The sequence below is a fragment of the Micropterus salmoides genome, unplaced genomic scaffold (genome assembly GCF_014851395.1).
Source record: "Micropterus salmoides isolate LMB-PRFRI ecotype aquatic unplaced genomic scaffold, ASM1485139v1 Ms_hic_scaffold_7, whole genome shotgun sequence".
Classification (NCBI taxonomy): Eukaryota; Metazoa; Chordata; class Actinopteri; order Centrarchiformes; family Centrarchidae; genus Micropterus; species Micropterus salmoides.
In genome coordinates, this window is record NW_024044459.1 from 37,942,149 (window position 1) to 37,967,803 (window position 25,655).

The window sequence follows — 25,655 nt, forward strand, 5'->3', positions numbered from 1 at the left end:
ACAATTACTTCTCTCCTAATTTAGGGCATAAAGTCAACACCAGAGGCTTAGTAACGGCTTGTTAGTGTGTAAATAAGTCTGCTACTATTGATTTATTATTACTGTTTACCATAACAGTTAGGTAAATATTGTACATATCCACACTCCTTTCTATTTTCTTTGCATTTCATATTTTCACTTCTTTATCTACCATCTTTCTATTATTATTTAGACTCCTTTTGCCTTGATGTCACAGAATTTCCCCTTGGGGATCAATAAAAATATTTTTGATTCTGAAATCAGCAACCAAACTTGGTAGCACCATGACTAACATTGGGTCTGGACTAAATGTCGTTTCCAAGTGAGTCTTTGAATATCTGCGGATAGTATTCAAATGCGAAATGAGCAAGATTTTTTTTTAAATGTAAAATAATTTGTAAAAAGTTAATTTGAACCTAGACTTATTTTCAACTGCAAACCACTACAATCATTATTACTGGTTTGACTGTGACTTTACATTCACAGCTCTTTGAGTAAACTGTTTTATCTGTTTGATTCATAATTTCATCTTCAGTTATTGCCACCTGCATTTTGTCCCCATCTGCTGTTTAAAGAACTGAAAACTCAGTTTCACATCTCAGGCTCAATCAACTCAGAGCTCCTACCTCATCATCTCTCCTTTGCTTCCTAGTGTTTTCTTTGAGACTAACCTTTTGTTTCATGTACCTCAGGATCACTGCCTGCTCCTGTGCCTTACGTTTGCCTTCTGCTGGACAGCCAGCCATGCGTCCCCATTCGCCACTGCCCACGCCATCTCATCTGATTTTATTCCCAAACTTCTTTCAGATCTCCAACCTTAGTCATCTCTCGTTCATCTAATGCCCCTACACCATCACAACACTGTGGGCACAATGCATTATTTTTCATCTATTACCTCTATGACCTAAGAGGTGATAAAGCAGCTAAACTGCTCCACCTGCTTCCTCGACCCAGCTCAAGAAATTTTGAACCCCTTAGACCTATCTGTGATAAACAACTACAGACCAGTCTCCAATATCCCTTTTCCTAGTAAAGTATTTGAAAAGGATGTCTACAAACAACTACATAGCTACCTGTCCCTCCACAATCTATACGACGTGTATCAATCTGGCTTCAGGACCAACAGCAGCCCTGAAACCGCTTTGAAGTAGTCAGTGATCAAAAGATCAACAATGCTGCAAACCTGCCTAGAACTGACTGCAGCCTTAGATACTGTCAACCACAGTATTTTAATCAGTAAATTAGAAAATTCAATTGGGCAACGTGGCCGTGTTTTAAAAGGGCTCTCTTCCCATCTAACAGGCAGGACATTCTCTAACATTTACCACCAAAACGTACATGTTAGCTCAGTTTCCAGTGTGTTGCGCCCTCAGGGCCACTGTACATGACAGCAGTCACAGTGTCACTCAGAAACACAACATGCTTGGAAACTATCAGCTGATCGTTGACAATCAGTTCGGACTGATCATCTTTCCCAAAGCTGCATGGAAACAGTCAGTGTGACGTTTCAGCTGCTTTGCTTCAGCTTACCTGAGACAGTGAGAGACAGCCGACGGCTCTCAGAGGAGAAGTCATGAGAAAAAACATGGACGTGATAAACACAGCTGTAGTTTCCTTGGTGGGCGGGCTCTGCGGCAAGAAACAGGAAGTGGGCAGAGTGATTGACAGCTCGCTGGGTGTAGATCTGTGATGCGTTGGAGGAGGTGAAGGCGAGCTGGAAGGAGCCTCCTGGGTACTGTGGCTGGATGGAGCAGCTGATGTTTAAGGTGGAGCCCCTGGACACCTGAAAGCCCTGCTGGTGGGCCTCGGAGACCCTGACCCTGAAGGAGGACACAGAGATGTTGGGCTGAAGCAGCAGGTCTGTAAACACACAGATGATGAAAGGTCACATCAACAAAATGGCCCCTGAAGAAGGAAGTGATGTCACAGGTCTGACACGGGTAACAAACATGGAGCAGAGCGATGACAGACTGTAAAAGGAGGGACTGGATCCACCTGGTGGGACGTCCCCAAACACAGAGACAGACAGACAGACAGGTTCCTCCAGGTGTGTCCTGTCAGGTGAAGCTTCCAGAAACAAGCCCACCTCTCTACACTTTAGGACGTCACTGTCCTGGAGAACTTTACAGTTCAGTCCAATGGAAACCACTGAGACACTGAGACAGAGGAGAGGACACACTGGGGACATTACTGTCATACATGATGTCATAGATGATGTCACTGATGGGCTTACCTGAGCAGGTGAGATCCAGGATGGAGGAAGAGGAAAATGATCTTACACACTCCCTCAGAGCCGATCCAGACTGAACACAGTCAGACCTGATCCACCACACAGGTCTGACTGAGGACTCCTCTCTCTCTTCTACAGAAACAGCAGAGCCACAGTCCAGCTTTCTACAGGCAACATCTGCTGCCTTCTGGGTCCAGTCAGAGTATCTCACTGGTCTCCAGTCTCTCTGATGTTTCAGCTCCAGTGTTCCTGCACAGCGACTGGCTCCTCCCACCAACCTGACATTATCAGGCTCTGAACAGAAACCAGAGAGTCATCAGTAAAACAATAAAGTGAGTTTCATCAGAACAGAAATGAAGCAAATCAAAGCTGCAGCTCCTCTTCTACCTGAGCAGGTGAGTCCAACAGCTTTTCCAGGTGAGCAGGTGTTTCTAGCTGAGCCTGAGCTTCTACAGTCCAGGAGAGCAGACTCATGGCCTCCACACTGGAACTCTTTGGTCCACATTGGAGCCTCCACTTCTCCATAGAGCGCCCCCTGGAGGACTGAAGGAGCCCCACAGCCAAGCTCCCTACAGACCACCTCTGCATCCTGCTGGTCAAAGTCAGCTTCACACACTGAGGACCACCTCTGGTTAGACTGGTTAGACTGGTTAGACTTCACCTCCAGTCTGCCTGAGCACAGACTAGTCCCGTCCAGCAGCCTGACAGAGTCTGGAGAGATAATAGAAGATGAAATAGAGATAAAGACAGCAGACACAAAAAAAAACATGTCATGAAACAACAATTCAGTGATTCAAGGTGGACTCAGCACAACTCCAACATCAGTTCATCATTAACAACAGAACACATCTTTCTACCAGCACAGACTGCAGCAAGTTCACCAGCACATTTCCATTTAATACTCTGTCACACTTGTTCTCCACGTCTGAACACTTTCAACATGTTTCCAAACAACAGCACATCATCATCTGCGAATCTGCAGATTTCTCTGCTCTGTTCCTTCTGCTCAGCTACTCCACAATCTTTGCTCTCCACACAAACAAGTTCAACACTTTTCATTCTGTCTTAATGTTCTAAGAAGATCTGGAACCCAGAAGAAAAAGCTGCTTAGAAAATGCTCCAACAGCTCTAACAGGGATAGGGGCTGGGAGAGAGAGATAGAGATCTCTCTTTTGGTCCTGGGGACTTCTGAAGCAGCGGACATGGATGAATATCTCACAAAAATGATTACACCTCATATTTTTGTATATATAATATATAATAATTGATAAGATCTTTTCATGTGACAACACTGAAGAATATAGAACAATTATTTGGTGAGAATTAAAAGTCAAATCGCTTGAATCAAAAACTTAAAGTTGAAGTCGAAAATGAATCTTGTATTTAGGATTGGCGTTGGGGATTTGGGGATTGAGGATTGAGTCATGTTTGCAAATGAGGATGCGTGACCCAAAGGCTGCAGGGAGGGTTTGGAGCACGGCTGAGGCGCAGAGTTACTTTATGGACTGCAGGGGGAGCTCTGACTGCCAGCACACTGTCATGAAAGCAAGCAGAGGAAGTGAGCAGGGCTGGAGGGAGGACTATCATTTATAATACCATAACTAAAAGCGTACAGCATTTCTGTCCATTTGGCCTCACACACAAAGTCAACAGTGAAAGGAATGCTATCCATCTGACGAGAAAGCAGCGGACAGTACTGAGTGAGTGACAGAGTGTTATTCAGATGTGCAACAATTACTTCTCTCCTAATTTAGGGCATAAAGTCAACACCAGAGGCTTAGTAACGGCTTGTTAGTGTGTAAATAAGTCTGCTACTATTGATTTATTATTACTGTTTACCATAACAGTTAGGTAAATATTGTACATATCCACACTCCTTTCTATTTTCTTTGCATTTCATATTTTCACTTCTTTATCTACCATCTTTCTATTATTATTTAGACTCCTTTTGCCTTGATGTCACAGAATTTCCCCTTGGGGATCAATAAAAATATTTTTGATTCTGAAATCAGCAACCAAACTTGGTAGCACCATGACTAACATTGGGTCTGGACTAAATGTCGTTTCCAAGTGAGTCTTTGAATATCTGCGGATAGTATTCAAATGCGAAATGAGCAAGATTTTTTTTTAAATGTAAAATAATTTGTAAAAAGTTAATTTGAACCTAGACTTATTTTCAACTGCAAACCACTACAATCATTATTACTGGTTTGACTGTGACTTTACATTCACAGCTCTTTGAGTAAACTGTTTTATCTGTTTGATTCATAATTTCATCTTCAGTTATTGCCACCTGCATTTTGTCCCCATCTGCTGTTTAAATAACTGAAAACTCAGTTTCACATCTCAGGCTCAATCAACTCAGAGCTCCTGCCTCATCATCTCTCCTTTGCTTCCTAGTGTTTTCTTTGAGACTAACCTTTTGTTTCATGTACCTCAGGATCACTGCCTGCTCCTGTGCCTTACGTTTGCCTTCTGCTGGACAGCCAGCCATGCGTCCCCATTCGCCACTGCCCACGCCATCTCATCTGATTTTATTCCCAAACTTCTTTCAGATCTCCAACCTTAGTCATCTCTCGTTCATCTAATGCCCCTACACCATCACAACACTGTGGGCACAATGCATTATTTTTCATCTATTACCTCTATGACCTAAGAGGTGATAAAGCAGCTAAACTGCTCCACCTGCTTCCTCGACCCAGCTCAAGAAATTTTGAACCCCTTAGACCTATCTGTGATAAACAACTACAGACCAGTCTCCAATATCCCTTTTCCTAGTAAAGTATTTGAAAAGGATGTCTACAAACAACTACATAGCTACCTGTCCCTCCACAATCTATACGACGTGTATCAATCTGGCTTCAGGACCAACAGCAGCCCTGAAACCGCTTTGAAGTAGTCAGTGATCAAAAGATCAACAATGCTGCAAACCTGCCTAGAACTGACTGCAGCCTTAGATACTGTCAACCACAGTATTTTAATCAGTAAATTAGAAAATTCAATTGGGCAACAACAGGCAGGACATTCTCTAACATTTGCTGTTAGGTCCAAATATCAGTGCCATCAAGTACTGGATGACCCAAAGCTCTTTGCTGAAAAAAAAAAAAAAGACTGAGATCTCAGATGTGGAGAAAACCATATTAACATTATCTTACTGCTATGTTTGTCTGTTATGGTCTGTGTGTAGCTTAAAGAAACTACAAACTTTCCCGCTCTACGGAATAAAGTTCCTGTTTTGTCTCCATGTGATGAGTCCAGGTTTTGTCAACAGTGCCAGTTCAGATCAATGTAAATGGGGGGAAACAGGTCTGCGTTAAATATATAATGTTGCTTCTTAAACTGCACAACTTGGAAATTGGAGGGTCATGGCTAAGAAGCTAAATATTTATTTCACATTTTTTTAAGACTTGTTTTCAGGATGAAAAAAATGTCATGTCAAATAAATGTGTGCAGGTCAGGCCTTGTGAGGTGATGTCACTGTCTCTTTCTGTCATTACCTGGTGTAGGAAACTTCTATACATAATTGAAATCTTTGAATTCCAAAGACAGAAGAACAAAGGACAAACTACATAATCATAACTAAATTACTGAAAGAAGGCATTATTAAAAATATGGCTGAATTGGCATCCAAATTAGCCATAATATCTTTCTAATTTCAGCAGCACCCACCATTAGAAGCAATTAAGGTATAACAACACATGTCCATTGGCCGTATGATCATGTATACTAGTTAAGATAAGACTGTACTAGAGGAAATTCAGGTACAACAGCAGCAATTATATAATGTGAAAATAAAAGACACGCAGATTCTCTGTCAGACTACACCTCTGTGCTATGTATAATGAGCAAAATAAAACAAGGTAATTATAGATCATATAGAAACTCTGCAAGAAAAAATACAAGCCTTTAATGTCTAATATCTAAGTGAAAGAAAAGGTCCTGAGTCTATGTGGATCCAGAGGTTACTGAATCAGCTGTAGCTCTAATTTCCAGCTTGTGGTGTGGCCCAGTGGACTGGGACTCTGCTGCAGATGGCTGATCCAAAGCTGTGACATCAAGTGGTCCTTCAAGGAGACACTAAAACACTGATGTCAGTCACATTAATCACCATTCAGTCCCTGGTCAAATGACATCGGCAGTGATGCAGGTTGTGTCCTCTGTTTCTGATTAGCGGATGTCTATCAGGCCTCAACATTACATCCATATGTGTATGTTGTAATAATGCCATGCCAGGTCTGCCAGCTGAGACTTTAAAGCTGCGCTGGTAGCCTATGTTGTTCAAAGCACACAAACACTGTAAACACACACCTGTCACCTGCCCAGCATGGTGTTATTACCCGGAAGCAAACCTTATTATTTTTTTTTTTTTTTTACAATTTATACACACAGCCCACCTTGGGTTTAATAGCTGCATTTAAAACCTGCATGTCCCAACAGTAACGGAACTCATGCATATCAGCACAGTTAGCCTAATATAGCTAACAGGGCTGCAACTAAGGACTATTTTGATAGTTGATTATTCTATCGATTACTGAAACTAATAATCTATATTAGACCATTCGGGTTATGAATCACAAAATTACACATTGCCTGTCATTTAGATATCAGCTTTTACAATAAACTTGAGGTTTTTTAAGGCATAACAGGCTAATTAACAATCAAGACAATAAAAATACATCTTTTAATGAATGTTACTGCTGCAGCAACAGAAAGTTCCGCTAAAATCCAGTCCTTTCACGGACCAAACAGGTATACAGTGAGAAATTATTGTGTGTGCAGCGCTGTGTCAGCACTGATCTGAGCAGCTGATCTGCTGTTGAGTGACGGAGCAGCTTACATGCCGGTACTACAAAACACCAGACAAATTGACCCTATATTTATACAAAGAAAGGGATATTTTCATGTGTTACATCTGCCGAATTTACAAGGGAAGAGCAATAATAACGATTTTGTAGTAGAAAGTATTTGACAATGTTTATATAGTTTTCCCTTTACCCAACAACTCACAAAACTCAGGTTTTTTGAGTCTTTGGCAGATTAGCCGCCACCTTGGCATAGACAGGAAATATATAAATTATAGTATAAAAAATAACACCCCTCTTTGGTGTGGAATTGGCCAACCAGTGGTTAAAAATAAGTGGGCAACAACACCAACAAGATGTGCAAAATATAGCCTCCAAGTTTATTGCATTTCAGTAAATAGATATAAAAAAGGGTGAGAACAAGGCTGAAGCTAAGAAAGCTAAAAAATATGTTCTAATGGGGGAAGCTCAGGGTCAGTTAAATGGGAATCAGGCTCTTTGTGGCTGGGTGTGCTCAACTTCATTTCTCTGCGTGGGGAGAAGCCAAACAACACGACAGGGAAACGGTCTGCTGCTGTTGGTCAGAGGCTGGTTGGTTGTGGCCTCCTCACTGCTTGGGAAGTACTTGTGTTTTAACCACACCCTTGACTTTGTTCTGGTATATTGGATTTAAAGTGAACATTAAATAGTGTTCCCAAAGAATCCCTTTTTATTTGACCACTGTTTGATAACTTTTGAGTTTGTATTGCTGAACTACACGACATTAGGCAACAATTTCAATACAAATGTCTGTCTGATAGTGCTGTAGCTAAATTTAAGGATGCGATTCCATCAGCTCTAAATACATTATCTAGTCACAAAGTAACGGAGGACTCCTATGCTAATTTCAGTCCCTCTCAAATCGATCATCTTGTTGATAGTGCTGCAGGCTCGCTGCGAATGACACTCGACTCTGTAGCCCCTCTAAAAAAGAAAATACTAAAACAAAGACGGTTAGCTCCATGGTATAATACTGAAACTCGCAAATTAAAGCAAATATCGCGGAAACTTGAGAGGAATTGGCGTTCCACCAAACTGGAAAATTCTCGTTTAATTTGGCAAGATAGTCTTAAAACTTATAGGAAGGCCCTCCGTAATGCCAGAGCAGCGTACTACTTGTCATTAATAGAGGAAAATAGGAACAACCCCAGGTTTCTTTTCAGCACTGTAGCCAGGCTGACAGAGAGTCACAGCTCTATTGAGCCAAGTATTCCCATAGCTCTCAGTAGTTACGACTTCATGAGCTTCTTTAATGATAAAAGTCTAACTATTAGAAACAAAATGCACCAAGACCTGCCGTAGGCTGCTTAAAGAAGTTTTACCCTTAGTCTACGCTTCTTCTGAAAAAACCCTAACCTTGATCCAGATGTTTTAGCCAACTATAGACCTGTATCTAATCTTCCATTTCTCTCTAAGATCATTGAGAAAGCAGTTGCCAAACAGCTGTGTGACTTACCTACATAGCAATAGATTTTCAGTCAGGATGTAGAGTTTATCATAGGACAGAGAAAGCACTGGTGAAAATGACTAATTACCTCCTAATTGCATCAGACAAAGGACGTGTCTCTTTACTGGTTTTATTAGATCTTAGGGCTGCATTTGATACCATTGACCATCAGATCCTATTACAGAGACTGGAACATTTCATGGCATTAAAGGAACCACTTTAAGCTGGTTTAAGTCCTATTTATCAGATCAATTTCAGTTTGTACATGTTAACAATGAGTCCTCCCTGCATGCCAAGGTTAGTCATGGAGTTCCACAAGGATCTGTCCTTGGACCAATCCTCTTCACTTTATATATGCTTCCTTTAAGCAATATTATCAGGAAACAGTCCATAGCCTTTCATTGTTATGCAGATGAGACTCAGTTATATCTATCGATCAAGCCAGGTGAAACTCATCAGTTAGGTAAACTTCAAATGTGCCTTCAGGATGTTAAAACCTGGATGACCTGTAATTTTCTAATATTAAACAAACAGGAAAAGTCGTTTAAGTCTCACACTTAGCAAATTTCAAGCCTTTTTCACCTATGTAATATTGTAAAAATCAGGAACATCCTGTCTAAAAATAATGCAGAAAAACTAGTCCATGCATTTGTTACTTCTAGGCTGGATTACTTCAATTCCCTATTATCAGGCTGCTCGAAAAACTCCATTAAGACTCTCCAGCTGATTCAGAATGCTGCAGCATGTGCTCTGACAGAAAGAGATCATATTTCTCCGGTCTTAGCTTCTCTGCATTGCCTTCCAGTTAGATGCAAAATAGAATTTAAAAATCCTTTTTCACGCCTACAATGCTCTTAATGGTCAGGCACCAACTTATCTTAAAGAGCTCATAGGACCTTACTACCCCACCAGAGCACTGCGCTCCCAAAATGCAGGGTTACATGTGGTTCCTAGAGTCTAAAAAAAGTAGAATGGGAGCCACAGCTATCAAGCTCCTCTCCTGTGGAACCAGGTTCCAGTTTGGGTTCAGGAGGCAGACACCATCTCCACATTTAAGAGTAGGCTTAAGACTTTCCTCTTTGATAAAGCTTATAGTTAGGGCTGGCTCAGGTGAGTCCTGAACCATCCCTAACTATAAGGATTTCCCATGATGCACTGAGCTCCTCTCCCCTCTCTCCTACGAGCGCCTGGTGGCCGGGTTTGCCACGGAGCCCGGCCGGGCACAGCCCGAAAAAGCAACGTGGCACCCCCTCTCCATGTTTTGGACCCACCATCCATCGAAAGATCCGCAAGTGTCGGTTGCGCTGCCACGTGGGTGGCAGTGAAGGTCAGGGGCCTCGAAGGAGCAGACCCGGGCAGCAGAGGCTGGCTCTTGGGACATGGAACATCACCTCTCTGTCGGGGAAGGAACCAGAACTTGTGCAGGAGATGGAGCACTACCAGTTATATCTGGTGGGGCTGACCTCTGCAACCGTACTCCTAGATAGGGGATGGACCTTATTCTTTTCTGGAGTTGCTCAAGGTGTGAGGCGCCAGGCGGATGTGGGGATACTCAGTCCCCGGCTGAGCGCCGCTATGTTGGAGTTTACCCCAGTGAACGAGAGGGTCGCCTCCCTATCCCTTCGAGTATCCATCCATCCATCTTCATCCAGTTATCTGGGGTCGGGTCGCGGGGGCAGCAGCTCCAGCAGGGGACCCCAAACTTTGCTTTCCCGAGGCACATTAAGCAGCTCTGACTAGGGGATCCTAGTCCTGGGTCTTCCCCGTGTCCTCCTCCCAGATGGACTCTTTGAGTAACTCCTAAATCCGACTGACACGCCCTCTCTCGTAGAGGCAGAGCTGGAGGTTGATGGGGGATAGTCGTTAATTTCCCTGGTGGAAGTCACTGAGGTAGTCAAACAACTCCATAGTGGCAAAGCCCCAGGGATTGATGAGATACGCCCAGAAATGCTAAAAGCATTGGGTGTGGAGGGGCTGTCTTGGATGACACGTCTCTTTAACATTGTGTGGAAGTCGGGTACAGTGCCCAAGGAGTGGCAGACTGGGGTGGTGGTTCCCTTGTTCAAAAAGGGGTCCAGAGAACATGTGCCAATTACAGGGGTATCACACTTCTCAGCCTCCCCGGTAAAGTCTACTCCAAGGTGCTGGAACCGAGGATTTGGCCGATTGTCGAACCTCAGATTGAAGAGAAACAATGCTGTTTTCATCCCGGTCGTGGAACAACAGACCAGCTTTTTACTCTCACAAGGATCCTGGGGTGGGCTTGGGAGCTCACAGTACATATCACATCAATGGGGTAAATACCTAGGGAAGGAAGCAAGAGTTAACAAAAAGTGCAATCAATACAAGATCATTGTAGGGGAGATACTGTGGGAGGGTGAGGGGGGCCCTTCTCAGGGCTATCCAATCCCTGTATATCCAAAGCGAGAGCTTTGTCCAAGTACTCGGCAGTAAGTCGGGCTCTTTCCAGGTGAGGGTTGGCCTTCTCCAGGGCTGCGCTTTGTCACCATTCCTGTTTGTGATCATCGGTCCGTGACCTTCAGCTTGCACTGCATCGGTTTGCAGCAGAGTGAGAAGCGGTTGGGGATTAGCACCTCTGAATCTGTGGCCATAGTTCTCAGCAGGAAGTTAGTGGAGTGCCAACTCCAGGTAGGGAATGAGTCCTTATCCCAAGTGAAGGATTTCAAGTACCTAGGGGTCTTGTTCACGAGTGAGGGGAGACTGGAGCAGGAGATTGGCCGGAGAATCGGAGCAGCATTGCACTCACTTTACTGTACCGTTGAAACAAAAAGATCTACCCGTCAGTTTTCATTCCTACCCTCACCTATGGTCATGAAGGCTGGGTCATGACCGAATGAATGAGATCGCAGGTTCAGGCGGCCGTAATGGGTTTCCTCAGGCAGGTGGCTGATGTCTCCCTTAGAGATAGGGTGAGAAGCTCGGCCATCCGCGAGGAGCTCAGAGTAGAATATAATTGAATATTTAGAAAAATGTGAGGGGTATACTTACTTTTGTGAGATACTGTATATCTTGGTACATCCAGCAACTGATTTACTGAGGCAGCAACCTGGGTACATCACTGTCATAGATGATGTAACTAATGGGCTTACCTGTGCAGGTGAGATCCAGAATGGAGGAAAAGGAAAATGATTCTGAACACTCCCTCAGAGCAGATCCAGACTGAACACAGTCAGAGTTGATTGACCACACAGGTCTGTCTGAGGACTCCTTTCTCTTTCCTACAGAAACAGCAGAGCCACAGTCCAGATCTCTACAGACAACACCTGCTGTCTTCAGGGTCCAGTCAGAGTCAAAGTAACTCACTGGTCTCCAGTCTCCCTGATGTTTCAGCTCCAGTGTTCCTGCACAGCGACTGGCTCCTCCCACCAACCTGACATCATCAGGCTCTGAACAGAAACAAGAGAGTCATCAGTAAAGAAGTGAATTCAAGAGACTAAACTAACACTTGACTGCTGATTCTGCTTCTTTGATTCAATCTTTCTCGTTTCTTTCTCTGCACAAACACAAGTCAATAACTACAGCTGCGTGACTCTGCAGTTACGAGATTAAACTGCTGCTTTTTGCTCACAAATGAAGAAAAGTTCCTCGTTCTCAAAGCAAAAGTAATTTGTGCACCTGAAGCACCAGGAGTGCAGAATTATCTTGTACGCACAAATTGTCATCTTGTAGGAATAAGAAACTGCAAGTTAGTTATGATGTTGTGGACCTCAACTTTGGGAAATTCTCTCTAACCGGCTCATTTCAACAGGTTTACATGGATTCATTTAAAAAAAACTAAAAAAACATTTTTGTCATACTGCACATTGCTGCAGCTCCTCTTTTCACCCTGTGTTGAACTCTTCCTTTTAGCTACAGAGCGAGGCATTTTACTTGTATAAATCTTTGTTGGGAGTACTACATGGTTACTAGGTAATTTCTCCCTGCTCAAAACAGCTCAAGTTCTTGAGTTAGTGTCAAACCTAAGGCCACGACCAGCAAACAGGATCCAATGCCGACTGCCTTGGTCAAGGCATGTCTTCTAGCTCTGGGTCCCACACTGGTCAGCATCATCAACACCTCGTTGTCTTCTGGGGTGATCCCCACCAACTTTAAAACTGCGGCGATGATCCCTACACTCAAAAAACCTGGCCTGGACCCAGATGACCCAAACCACTACCGACCAATCTCCAGCCTACCCTTTATATGCTTCCAAAGTTATTGGAAAGAGCTGTGGCTGCCCAACTTAATCATCATATTATATGTCACAACCTCTACGAGCCATTTCAATCTGGCTTTAGGACGCATCATAGCACAGAAACTGCCCTCATTAAAATCACAAATGACCTCATGGCAGCTGACTCTGGCCAAGTAAGCATCTTAATTCTTCTCGACCTTTTTGCAGCCTTTGATACAGTCTCCCATTCCTCTCACTCGCCTCTCCGAACTCATTGGCCTCACTGGTACTGTGTATTCCTGGTTTCAATCCTATCTCACCAACAGGCAACCACACATCACCCTTAAGGGCATCTGCTCTGATATGGCGCCAGTCTCACATGGCGTGCCTCAAGGATTGGTGCTTGGCCTGGTACTATTCAATATATACATGCTACCTCTTGGGATGATCATCTGGAAACATGGACTCCTCTTCCACTGCTACGCTGATGACAACCAGCTCTACATCAGCACTAAGTCATCTACTCCCCTTCCACCAATGTTGCTTGTTAACTGCCTGAAGGACATAAGGAATTGGATGGACAGTAACCTCCTCAAACTCAATAAAGACAAAACAGAACTCATGGTGCTTTCCCCACAGTCACTTCTCAAAAAGGTTGGTGACATCACACTGGACATGGATGGCTGCTCAATCTCTGCATCCCCTCAAGTCCGCAACCTGGGAGTCATCATGGACTCTACTCTCTCCTTCCAACAGCACATCAAAAACACTGATAAAACTGCCTTTCCTCTCCAGCTCTGTAGCTGAGACCCTCATCCACTCTTTCATCACCTCCCGACTTGACTATAAAGGTATCCTGTTCAGTCCGCCCAGAAAGGCTACTGACAGATTCCAGTATGTCCAGAACTCTGTGGTTAGGATGCTCTCCCACACAAAACTTGGATTTCACATCACTCCCATCCTGAAGAAGCTCCACTGGCTGCCAGTTAAGTCCCAGATCAAATATAAAATCCTCCTACTGACGTACAAATCGCTACATGGACTTGCACCTCAGTACCTCACAGATCTACTCCATCCCTACACTTAGTCATGGTCCCTGCGGTCCTCTGACAAGGACCTGCTTGCTCTCCCTCATTCCAGGCTCCGGACATTTGGTAACAGAGCTTTCTGTGTCAGTGCATCACTGTGGAACAAGCTTCCTCTTGCCATCCACTCTGCCTCCTCTATAATAACCTTTAAAACCCAGTTGAAACCATATCTCTTCACTGAGGCCTATGGGCTTGTATTTCCTCTGGCCGCACACCTCTCACCTCTTTTCTTTCTTTCTCACCCTGTTGTTTGTTAAGCATCCTTGGGTTTGTGAAAGGTGCTATATAAATCAAAGTTATTATTATTATTATTATTATTATTATTATGATTAAGGACTACTAGCCAATAAGTAGTAGCGTAGGGCAGGTCGTGAGAAACCGGTAAACAAGGCTTCAGTTCTGTACATCCCCTTACCATCTTAGAAACATGGACTGGAGCAAGAGTTTCAGAGTGGTGAGTTATTAATCTGTAAAGAATGGATCTTTCATCCATAAAGTTTTAACTGAGCTCTGTCTCTACATCACAGGAACAACTTTATGTCCACTGACTGCCTGGAAGGTAGCTAGTGTTTGGAAGGGAGAGGAGAGCTGTGTGCTGCAGCTCACTGTTTCTGAGGACGTGTCGGAGTAGCTGTTTGGCAAGCGTTATGAGGCTTGTTTAGCTTTCATCCCTGTGATGTCACAGGGAAGTGGCTGGACTACAAACGAGCTGTTTTCTGTGGGAGATGGGCACTTCCCTTGGGGTGGAGTTTGGTGGCTTTTTCACTTTGCAAACCTATTACGTGTACAAAAAAGGAATATAACTCAATAAAGGAGAGGGGAAAAGGTAAAAAGCAGAACATGACCTCTTTAAGTTAAAAATGGCTAACTTCCTGTTGGGTTTAAGGCATCGCCAGGGGCAGACTAGAGCACAAATTCAACCCTGGTACTGTTGCCACACACCCCCACTGACACACTACTTACATTTGTATACAGAAGGTGATGGTATACCTTTCTTCTTATTCCACTTTGGAGAATTCTATAATAGAGTCCATCCATCCATCAACAACCACTGATCTGGGGTCAGGTCACGGGGCAGCATTTCCAACAATTGGAGCCAAATCTCCCTTTCCTGAGCAACATTAACCAGCTTTCACAGGAGGATCCTGATGCGTTCCCAGGCCAGTGTGGAGATATAATCGCTCCACCTAGTCCTGTGTCTCCCTGAGGCCTCCTCCCAGCAGGACGTGCCTGGAAAACCTCCTTAGGGAGGATTCTAGTTCTTTTGGTCATGACCAAGCCTTCATGACTTTAGGTTAGGTTAAGAACGAGATGTACATGTTTTTCAGTGTGGGTGTGACAGGGTAAAAATGGGGTTGGTTGTGCGATGCACCTGGAAGCCGATCTGTTTTTTACTAAAGATACTGTGTTCACTTGGGAAGTTTAATAATCTGTTGTTTAAAATGCTACAGAATAACTTCCCCAGATTACTGCTCACACAGATCCCTCTGTAGTTGTTGGGGTAAGATTTATCTCCACCCTTATGGATGGGAGTCATAAGACCTGGACTCACAGTGCCAGGAAAACAGCCAGATAATAAATAATCTCTCTCTCTCAGAGATTCGAGTGTACACGGTGAGTTTCTCGAATGCAGCCTGGTGATCAATGGAAGTTTATCTTACCGTGAACGAGCAGCATAAAGAGCAGGAACATGTTGCTGTGACAAACACGAAGCCTCTCTCGTTTCCTCCTTAATGAAGCAAAGATTTTAAACATGAAGGTCTGCTGCTGCTGATAGTCTACTGACGCCTAAAGAAAACTGCCACAGCAGCATGTACATCTGCTCATTTCAGCTCAGCACAGAGAGAGAGAGAGGCCTCAAACCTGACCCCCCCCCCCCCCACACAGAGAGAGAGAGAGGACCTCCAACCTGACCCCCCCCCCCCCACACAGAGAGAGAGAGGACCTCCAACCTGACCCCCCCCCCCCCAGAGAGAGAGAGAGAGAGAAGACCTCCAACCAGAAAAGTGGGTAGTGGGGAACCTGGAGACTGGTCAGTGATTCTGCCTCTCCATGAGTGTCTCCTTCTTGGTTTTGCTTTGTTCAAGATATTTTGGAGGTCAACTAAGAATTACTGCGGAAAAGACAACAGCAAAAACCACCAGGCAGCATAATTAAAATGAGGGGTTTGCGTGTTTTGATAGTTTCCCCTGTGGAGAGTCGGAAGGGAAAGCAGCCTGACATTAAGTGTAACATGAAATCAGATGCCATGGAATAAGAGGTGTTGGTGGAAGAGAAACATAGTGGCAAGCTGCAGCATAAGAATGTTAAAATAACAAGAAAAAACACCATATGGGACAGGATCTGGGAGAAAGTAAATGCTGTTGTTAAAACAAAAAGGATCTCAGAAGAAATAAAAAGAAGATGGCATGCTCTGACCATATACACTCACCTAAAGGATTATTAGGAAGACCTGTTCAATTTGTCATGAATGCAATTATCTAATCAACCAATCACATGGCAGTTGCTTCAATGCATTTAGGGGTGTGGTCCTGATCAAGACAATCTCCTGAACTCCAAATTGAATGTCAGAATGAAAGAAGGTGATTTAAGCAATTTTGAGCGTGGCATGGTTGTTGGTGCCAGACGGGCCGGTCTGAGTATTTCACAATCTGCTCAGTTACTGGGATTTTCACGCACAACCATTTCTAGGGTTTACAAAGAATGGTGTGAAAAGGGAAAAACATCCAGTATGCGGCAGTCCTGTGGGCGAAAATGCATCGTTGATGCTAGAGGTCAGAGGAGAATGGACCGACCGATTCAAGCTGATAGAAGAGCAACTTTGACTGAAATAACCACTCGTTACAACCGAGGTATGCGGCAAAGCATTTGTGAAGCCACAACACGCACAACCTTGAGGCGGATGGGCTACAACAGCAGAAGACCCCACCGGGTACCACTCATCTCCACTACAAATAGGAAAAAGAGGCTACAATTTGCAAGAGCTCACCAAAATTGGACAGTTGAAGACTGACTCATCAGACCAGGCAACATTTTTCCAATTTCTGCTGTAACATTCAGATGGTAGAGTCAGAATTTGGCGTAAACAGAATGAGAACATGGATCCATCATGCCTTGTTATCACTGTGCAGGCTGGTGGTGGTGGTGTAATGGTGTGGGGGATGTTTTCTTGGCACACTTTAGGCCCCTTAGTGCCAATTGGGCATGGTTTAAATGCCACGGCCTACCTGAGCATTGTTTCTGACCGTGTCCATCCCTTTATGGCCACCATGTACCCATCCTCTGATGGCTACTTCCAGCAGGATAATGCACCGTGTCACAAAGCTCCAATCATTTCAAACATGACAATGAGTTCACTGTACTAAAATGGCCCCCACAGTCACCAGATCTCAACCCAATAGAGCATCTTTGGGATGTGGTGGAACGGGAGCTTCGTGCCCTGGATGTGCATCCCACAAATCTCCATCAACTGCCAGATGCTATCCTATCAATATGGGCCAACATTTCTAAAGAATGCTTTCAGCACCTTGTTGAATCAATGCCACGTAGAATTAAGGCAGTTCTGAAGGCGAAAGGGGGTCAAGCACAGTATTAGTATGGTGTTCCTAATAATCCTTTAGGTGAGTGTATGTTCTGGCTATAGGGGCCAAAGAGGGGCTACAGGCTGTGGGGAAGTAACTGAATCCTAGTTCTCCCCAAGCAGCTGGAGAGTGGAGAGGGGAGCACTGGAGGAGTGACGCAACCTCCGTCAAAGACTGAAGATGAGTGAAACTGTCTTTGTGACGAAGAGGGAAAAAGCATAAAGACAAGGATAAATGTCTGATTTAATGTCCTTTAGGCTCTGTGAATGATCTTCATGTTGGGGTTTTCAACATATGGTCAGGTTTGGTTATTAGCTGAACATCAAAGATATTCTAGAAATATTAATAAAACAATTAATATTCAAAATTATGAATTATAATTAATAAATACGGGGCACCACCCTGGAATCAGGGACCAATAACCAAATATGATCATTCGAGGGTTTGTCCACCTAAAGAGGGCAAACAGAGAAACAAACTAGCAAGCCTGTGTGTGTGTGTGACACAAAGGAGGGGGAGAACCTAAAGCTTAGTATACACTACACAATTTATAGCCCGAAATGCTGCTTGGCAGCTGTCCGGCTGTGACTGGGGGTAAATCAGCGGTTGATAGGCGGTCGCCAGTCGTTATGTGTGAACTACTCAATGATGCAATCAAAACGGCTCCGACACATTTGACACATTGCCGACGTCTGCCAGATATCTAGCATGCCAAATATCTGGCGTAATCGGCCGACTCGACATCCAGCTAATGAGAGCAGGCTGCTACTTTTTCACCGCAAAACGCTTTTTAAACACCTCCAGCTCTCTGTAGCTCAGACATTCCCTGCTACCTGCGTGTGCTAATCCATTCTTTCACCCAGATTCTTTGTCTTTATAATTCTTGTCTTTATAATAACAAACAGCAGCTTTTTCGTGTGTAGGTTTGCGCATTTCCCATTGTGGTTGTGGTTTGGAGATCAGCGTCAGGTGACACAGTCGTTGTCAGCTCATGTAGTGTGTGACCCCCTCTCACCGATCAGTCATGTAGTGTGAATGCCACAATGACTTCAAGACTCCCGTCACAAGATGGCAAGTTGTGTAGAGTGAATGGCATGGCCATGCAGCACTGTTCTGAATATACTGTAGCCTCTTGTTAGGGATCCCGATAAGAAGTTCATTACAGTAATCCAATCTGGAGGAGACAAAGGCGTTTTTCAGCTTCAGCTAAGGTGAGTGTGGAACGAAGTTTTGCAGTATTTCTGAAATGGTGGACAGAAGTCTTGAAGTCTCACCGCAGGTGACTGTGTGTTGCCTGGACCTTGCATTTCCAACTGAAATGTACTCTGTTCTGTCAGTGAGGTATGATTTAAAGCAGTTAAGAGTAGTGTCAGTGAGTCATGTGGTTTGGTGTAGCCGGTTGAGAAGTATGCCATGATCCACAGTGTCAAAAGCAGCAGACAGATCGAGGAGCATGAGGAGGGAAGGTGAGCCAACATCAGCTGCCATTTGTAGGTTGTTTGTGACTCTAACCAAGGGTGTTTCTGTGAGCAGAGCGGAAACCAGACTGACTTTTTTCAGAAATGTTGTTATGTTTGAGGTGGTCATGGAGATGGGTGGCAACAACTTTTTCCAGTACTTTGGAGAGGAATGGGAGATTGGAGATGGACCTGTAATTTGCAAATGCATCTGGATCAAGGGTGTTTTTTTTGAGAATTGGTCTGATTATGGCAGTTTTAAGGGAAGTTGGAACACCAGACTGGAAGGCATGGTTTATAACAGTGGCAATCAGAGGGCTTAGGGCAGAAGTGTTTGCTTTCACTGGAGCTATAGGAAAAGGGTCAAGGGCACAGGTGGTAGGTTTCATCTTTTTAAACATCTTTTCAACCTCTTGCTGTGAGATATCTGGAAAGAAGTGTAGGTTTCTAATGACGTTTGAGTAGAACTGTGACTGTGCCTCTGTAAGTTCTTTTGGTGTTCCCGAAAAGCTTGCTTGTGCACAGTGAGAGCTGTGGCTTTGTATCACCACTCGATTGCATGCCCAGCTGCTATATTCAAGAAGTTCTTTGAAAGACTGGTGTTGGCCCACCTGAAGGACATTACAGGCCCCTTGCTGGATCCCCTGCAGTTTGCCTACAGGGCTAACAGGTCAGTGGATGATGCACTTGGGACTGCATAACATCCTGCAACACCTTGACTCTCCAGGGACATATGCAAGGATCCTGTTCGTGGACTTCAGTTTGGCGTTCAACACCATCATCCCGGACATCCTCAGCACCAAACTCACCCAGCTCACTGTACCAGACTCCACCTGTCAGTGGATCACAGACTTCCTGACTGACAGGAGGCTTTGGAACATCACATCCAGCACACGGACTATTAAAACTGGCGCCCCCCAGGGGTGTGTGCTCTCCCCCCTGTTCTTCTCCCTCTACACCAATGACTGCACCTCAGGAGACCCATCTGTCAAACTCCCGAAGTTCGCTGACGACATAACGGTCATCGGCCTCATCCGGGATGGTGAGTCGGCCTATAGACGGGAGGTTGATCAGCTGGCTTTCTGGTGCGGTCAGAACAACCTGGAGCTTAACACACTGAAAACTGTGGAGATGACCATGGACTTCAGGAGGAGCCCCCCCCACTCTGCCCCCCATCACCATACTCATCAGCCCTGTGTCTGCTGTGGAATCCTTCAGGGTTCCACTATATCCCAGGACCTGAAGTGGGAGCCCAACACTGATACCATCATCAAGAAGGCCCAGCAGAGGATGTACTTCCTGCGTCAGCTCAGGAAGCTCAACCTGCCTAAGGAGCTGCTGATCCAGTTCTACACAGCCATCATCCAGTCTGTCCTCTGCACCTCCATCACTGTCTGGATTGGATCTGCCACCAAAAAGGGCAGGGACAGACTTCAACGGACAGTCAGGACTGCAGAAAAGATCAACGGCGTCAACCTGCCCTCCATTCAGGACTTATACATTTCCAGAGTCATGAAATGGGCAGGAAACATCACCGCAGATCCCTCTCACCCCGGACACAAGCTGATCCAGCTTCTCCCCTCTGGTAGGTGCTACAGCGCACTGTTCGCCAAAACCAACAGACTCAAAAAAAAGTTTCTTCCCACAAGCCTTCACTCAGCTGATTTATGACTTACAGTGTCAGGAACCATTCCTGTGCAAAAACCCAGTAACTGTCTCTAACCCTAACACTCAGCCACCTGTTTACAGGTTACTACTAATCATTTATTCTCATTCATATGGTTATATGGTATATACTGTTTTCTTTGCACTCATCGCATCGCGTGTACATGTATGTTTGTATGTGTACCTGTATATCACGTCCACCTGCGACATGTACATACTAACAAAAATGGTAATAATTTACACTTGCATCCTTCGTACTCTGCTCATTGCACTATTCTATTCACTAGTCTTATTTGAAACTGCTGGCTAAGAATAAACGTAAATACAGTAAGATTGTTATTCACGTCGGCAGTAATGACTCCCGGTTACGCAAATCGGAGGTCACTAAGATTAATGTTGAGTCGGTGTGTACATATGCAAAAACAATGTCAGACACCGTAGTTTTCTCTGGACCCCTGCCAAATCTGACCAGTGATGACATGTATAGCCGCATGTCGTCATTCCGCCGCTGGTTGTCGAGGTGGTGTCCAGCAAACGATGTGGGCTTTGTTGATCATTGGCAGACTTTCTGGGGAAGACCTGGTCTGATCCGGAGAGACGGCATCCATCCCACTTGGGAAGGAGCAGCTCTCATTTCTAGAAATCTGGCCAAGTTTATTAGTGGACCAAATCCATGACAACCCAGAGTTGAGACCAGGAGGCAGAGTCGCAGTCTAACACACTTCTCTGCCCTTCTTTTTCAGCAGTTACCCACCCAAAACCCTACACAGAGTCGCAGTCTAACACACTTCTCTGCTCCTCCATTTCAGGAGTTACTTAGTGAAAATCCTATAGTGACGGTGTCTGCCCCCCGACCATCGAAATTATTTAAAAAGGTAAACAGAAGAGGAGCTGTGCATAAAAACCTCATAAAAATTAAAACCACAAGAGCAATAGTGCAAACGAATAGGAGAGTTAAATGTGGACTCTTGAACATCAGATCTCTCTCTTCTAAAGGTGTACTAGTAAATGAACTAATATCAGATTATGATATCGATTTATTATTTACAATCTGGCTGGGTGATGGAGAATATGTTAGCCTAAATGAATCCACCCCTCCCAGTCATATTAATACTCACTTTCCTCGAAACCCTTGTTCTTGGTCTTTCGCACCCAAGTTGGAAATCACTGCAACCAATTCTCTTCGTTATAGTGTACCGAGCACCTGGCCCGTACTCTGAATTCTTATCTGAATTTGCAGAGTTTTTGTCAACTTTAGTCCTTAAAACTTGAGAGGAATTGGCATTCCACCAAAGTGGAAAATTCTCGTTTAATTTGGCAAGATAGTCTTAAAACTTATAGGAAGGCCCTCCGTAATGCCAGAGCAGCGTACTACTCGTCATTAATAGAGGAAAATAGGAACAACCCCAGGTTTCTTTTCAGCACTGTAGCCAGGCTGACAGAGAGTCACAGCTCTATTGAGCCAAGTATTCCCATAGCTCTCAGTAGTTACGACTTCATGAGCTTCTTTAATGATAAAATTCTAGCTATCAGAGACAAAATTCACCAAGACCTGCCCTCAACTGGCACCGACTTATCTCTAAACTCAGGAACCTTAGAAACAGCTGTAAAACCAGATATATGTTTAGACTGTTTTGCTTCCATCAATCTTTACCAACTAACTTAAATAATTTCTTCATCTAAACCATCAACCTGCCTCTTAGACCCCATCCCGACTAGGCTGCTTAAAGATGTTCTACCCTTAGTCAGCACTTCTATACTAGATATGATCAATCTATCTTTATCAACAGGCTATGTACCACAGTACTTTAAAGTAGCTGTAATTAAACCTCTTCTGAAAAAGCCCAAACTTGATCCGGATGTTTTAGCCAACTATAGACCTATATCTAACCTTCCATTTCTCTCTAAGGTTCTTGAGAAAGCAGTTGCTAAACAGCTGTGTGACTTTCTACAGAGCAATAGTTTATTTGAGGATTTTCAGTCAGGATTTAGAGCTCATCATAGCACAGAGACAGCTCTGGTGAAAATTACTAAGGACCTCCTTATTGCATCAGACAAAGGACTTGTCTGCTCTGCTTCAGCTTACCTGAGACAGTGAGAGACAGCCGACGGCTCTCAGAGGAGAAGTCTTGAGAAAAAACATGGACGTGATAAACACAGCTGTAGCTTCCTTGGTGGGCGGGCTCTGCGACAGGAAACAGGAAGTGGGCAGAGTGATTGACAGCTGGCTGGGGGTAGTTGGTTGATATGATGGAGGAGGTGAAGGCGAGCTGGAAGGAGCCTCCTGGGTACTGTGGCTGGATGGAGCAGCTGATGTTTAAGGTGGAGCCCCTGGACACCTGAAAGCCCTGCTGCTGGGCCTCGGAGACCCCGTCCACGGAGGAGGACACAGAGATGTTGGGCTGAAGCAGCAGGTCTGTAAACACAGATGATGAAAGGTCACATCAACAAAATGGCCCCTGAAGAAGGAAGTGATGTCACAGGTCTGACACGGGTAACAAACATGGAGCAGAGCGATGACAGACTGTAAAAGGAGGGACTGGATCCACCTGGTGGGACGTCCCCAAACACAGAGACAGACAGACAGACAGGTTCCTCCAGGTGTGTCCTGTCAGGTGAAGCTTCTAGAAACAAGCCCACCTCTCTACACTTTAGGACGTCACTGTCCTGGAGAACTTTACAGTTCAGTCCAATGGAAACCACTGAGACACTGAGACAGAGGAGAGGACACACTGGGGACATTACTGTCATACATGATGTCATAGAGGATGTCACTGATGGGCTTACCTGAGCAGGTGAGATCCAGGATGGAGGCAAGGGAAGTTAATCTTACACACTCCCTCAGAGAAGATCTAGACTGAACACAGCCAGACCTGATCCACCACTGAGGTCTGTCTGAGGACTCATTTCTCTCTCCTACAGAAACAACAGAGCCACAGTCCAGCTGTCTACAGACAACAGCTGCTTCCTTCAGGCTCCAGCCATAGACACTCATTGGTCTCCAGTCTCCCTGTTTCAGCTCCAGTGTTCCTGAACAGCGACTGGCTCCTCCCACCAACCTGACAGGCTCTGAACAGAAACCAGAGAGTCATCAGTAAAACAATAAAGTGATTTTCATCAGAACAGAAATGAACCAAATCAAAGCTGCAGCTCCTCTTCTACCTGAGCAGGTGAGTCCAACAGCTTTTCCAGGTGAGCAGGTGTTTCTAGCTGAGCCTGAGCTTCTACAGTCCAGGAGAGCAGACTCATGGCCTCCACACTGGAACTCTTTGGTCCACATCGGAGCCTCCACTTCTCCATAGAGCGCCCCCTGGAGGACTGAAGGAGCCCCACAGCCGAGCTCCCTACAGACCACCTCTGCATCCTGCTGGTCAAAGTCAGCTTCACACACTGAGGACCACCTCTGGTTAGACTGGTTAGACTGGTTAGACTTCACCTCCAGTCTCCCTGAGCACAGACTAGTCCCGTCCAGCAGCCTGACAGAGTCTGGAGAGATAATAGAAGATGAAATAGAGATAAAGACAGCAGACACAAAAGAAAAACATGTCATGAAACAACAATTCAGTGATTCAAGGTGGACTCAGCACAACTCCAACATCAGTTCATCATTAACAACAGAACACATCTTTCTACCAGCACACATGTAGGGTTCCTACTCTTTTCTAGAGAAGGTTTTTCCAGGACATTTTCCCTCATGCTTGAGCTGGTATGACAGACTGGGATCACGTCATACACTAAAATGTTCTTCTATGTAAAAGTGCAGTCTGTGGCTATAACTTATATAACTCTCTGAAATCATCAATTACATGCGTAGAAATTATTACACATTTATCTTGCCTGGTTTATATTGGTTGTAGTGAAACTGGTACTGGTTATATTGAAATGATCTCAGTCCAATACAATAAAGAAGGGATGTTGAATCTGTCTGAGTGGATAAGGAATTCTACAAGGAACTAAAAATTGCTTCAAGTATGGAGGACAGTTAAAGTAAACCCATTTGAAAATAAACTTTATCCAGTGAAATTCCTTTCTTGCTTTAGGCTGTAACCAGTTAAGTGACTCATACATAGTGACTCATTAAGTTAATGCATATGGAAAGTACTAAGACGATAACGCCTTGTTACGAACAAGATATTACAAGACTTCTTTTTATTTGGAACCAATTTATTCATGTGAAGCCAGTCTTGTATCATACTGAAATCTGCTTGTAAGGAATTCTGTCCAAGTTGTAGATAACTGTATCATGAGCATACAGATGCACTGAGCAATTTTTGTTTTACAGATTTTTGATAAATCATTGATGAATATAGAAAAAAGAAGGGGTCCCAAAGTGGATCCTTGGGGGACTATATCAAGCAGTAAATAATCTGACTGGGAACCATGAAAACAACACACTGATGCCTCCCGTGAAGATAAGCATTAAACCAAAGTAGAACATTTTGAATGCAAACCAATGGAATAAAGCTTATCAAGCAGCAGGTAGTGATCAACCATATCGAAGGCCTTGGAAAGGTCAAGAAATAGCACCACCTGGCCTTTGTCAAATGCTGAGAACACATCATTAGTGAACTTTAAAAGAGCTGTGGTGGTTGAAAAATGAATGAAGCCAGACTGATTAGAGGATAAGATATTGTACTGATTCAGATATTGTGATAATTGATTGAAAATTCATTTCTCAAAAATTTTGGCAACAGATAATTATAGAACAGAAATTGGTCTGTAGTTGTTCACATCAGATGGGTCTCCACCTTTGAGCAGAGGAGTAACTTGTGCACAATTCCAAGTTGAGGGAACAGTACAAGTAGAAAAGGACAGGTTGACTAAGTCAGCAAGTGGGTACATTAGCACATGAGCAGCAAGCTTAATAAATCTTACTTTCAGGCCATCAGGACCAGCACTGCTACTTTCTTTTTTTCCCCTCAAAAATGACATGAGAAACATCGACAGGCATGATTGACCTGAAACTGAATGCACCAGTACAGCAGATCATGTTGGAAGGACTAGCTATATCACAATTTAAATTTACAATTTTAGATCTACTAATCGAAGAAAAATGCTGATTGAAAGCACTAGCAATGGGTAAAGAAACCAATATAATGGCATTATCAATTTGTATTTGATTCCCCAAATTTTATTGTTTTTATTGAGTACACG

The 25,655-nt window shown here is 44.2% G+C and overlaps 1 protein-coding gene across 1 annotated transcript in view; it reads right to left on the reverse strand.

Annotated features, from left to right (window-relative positions):
* Window positions 1-25,655, reverse strand: part of LOC119891504 (scavenger receptor cysteine-rich type 1 protein M160-like) — a 1,270,577-nt gene that overhangs the window by 1,191,819 nt on the left and 53,103 nt on the right. Inside the window, exons 8-12 of the mRNA XM_038703207.1 lie at window positions 23,664-23,987; window positions 11,647-11,943; window positions 2,636-2,959; window positions 2,252-2,542; window positions 1,549-1,878 (exon numbers count right to left, since the gene is read on the reverse strand). Of these exons, the coding sequence (XP_038559135.1) occupies window positions 1,549-1,878; window positions 2,252-2,542; window positions 2,636-2,959; window positions 11,647-11,943; window positions 23,664-23,987 (1,566 nt within the window). The remainder of the gene's footprint in view (window positions 1-1,548; window positions 1,879-2,251; window positions 2,543-2,635; window positions 2,960-11,646; window positions 11,944-23,663; window positions 23,988-25,655) is intronic.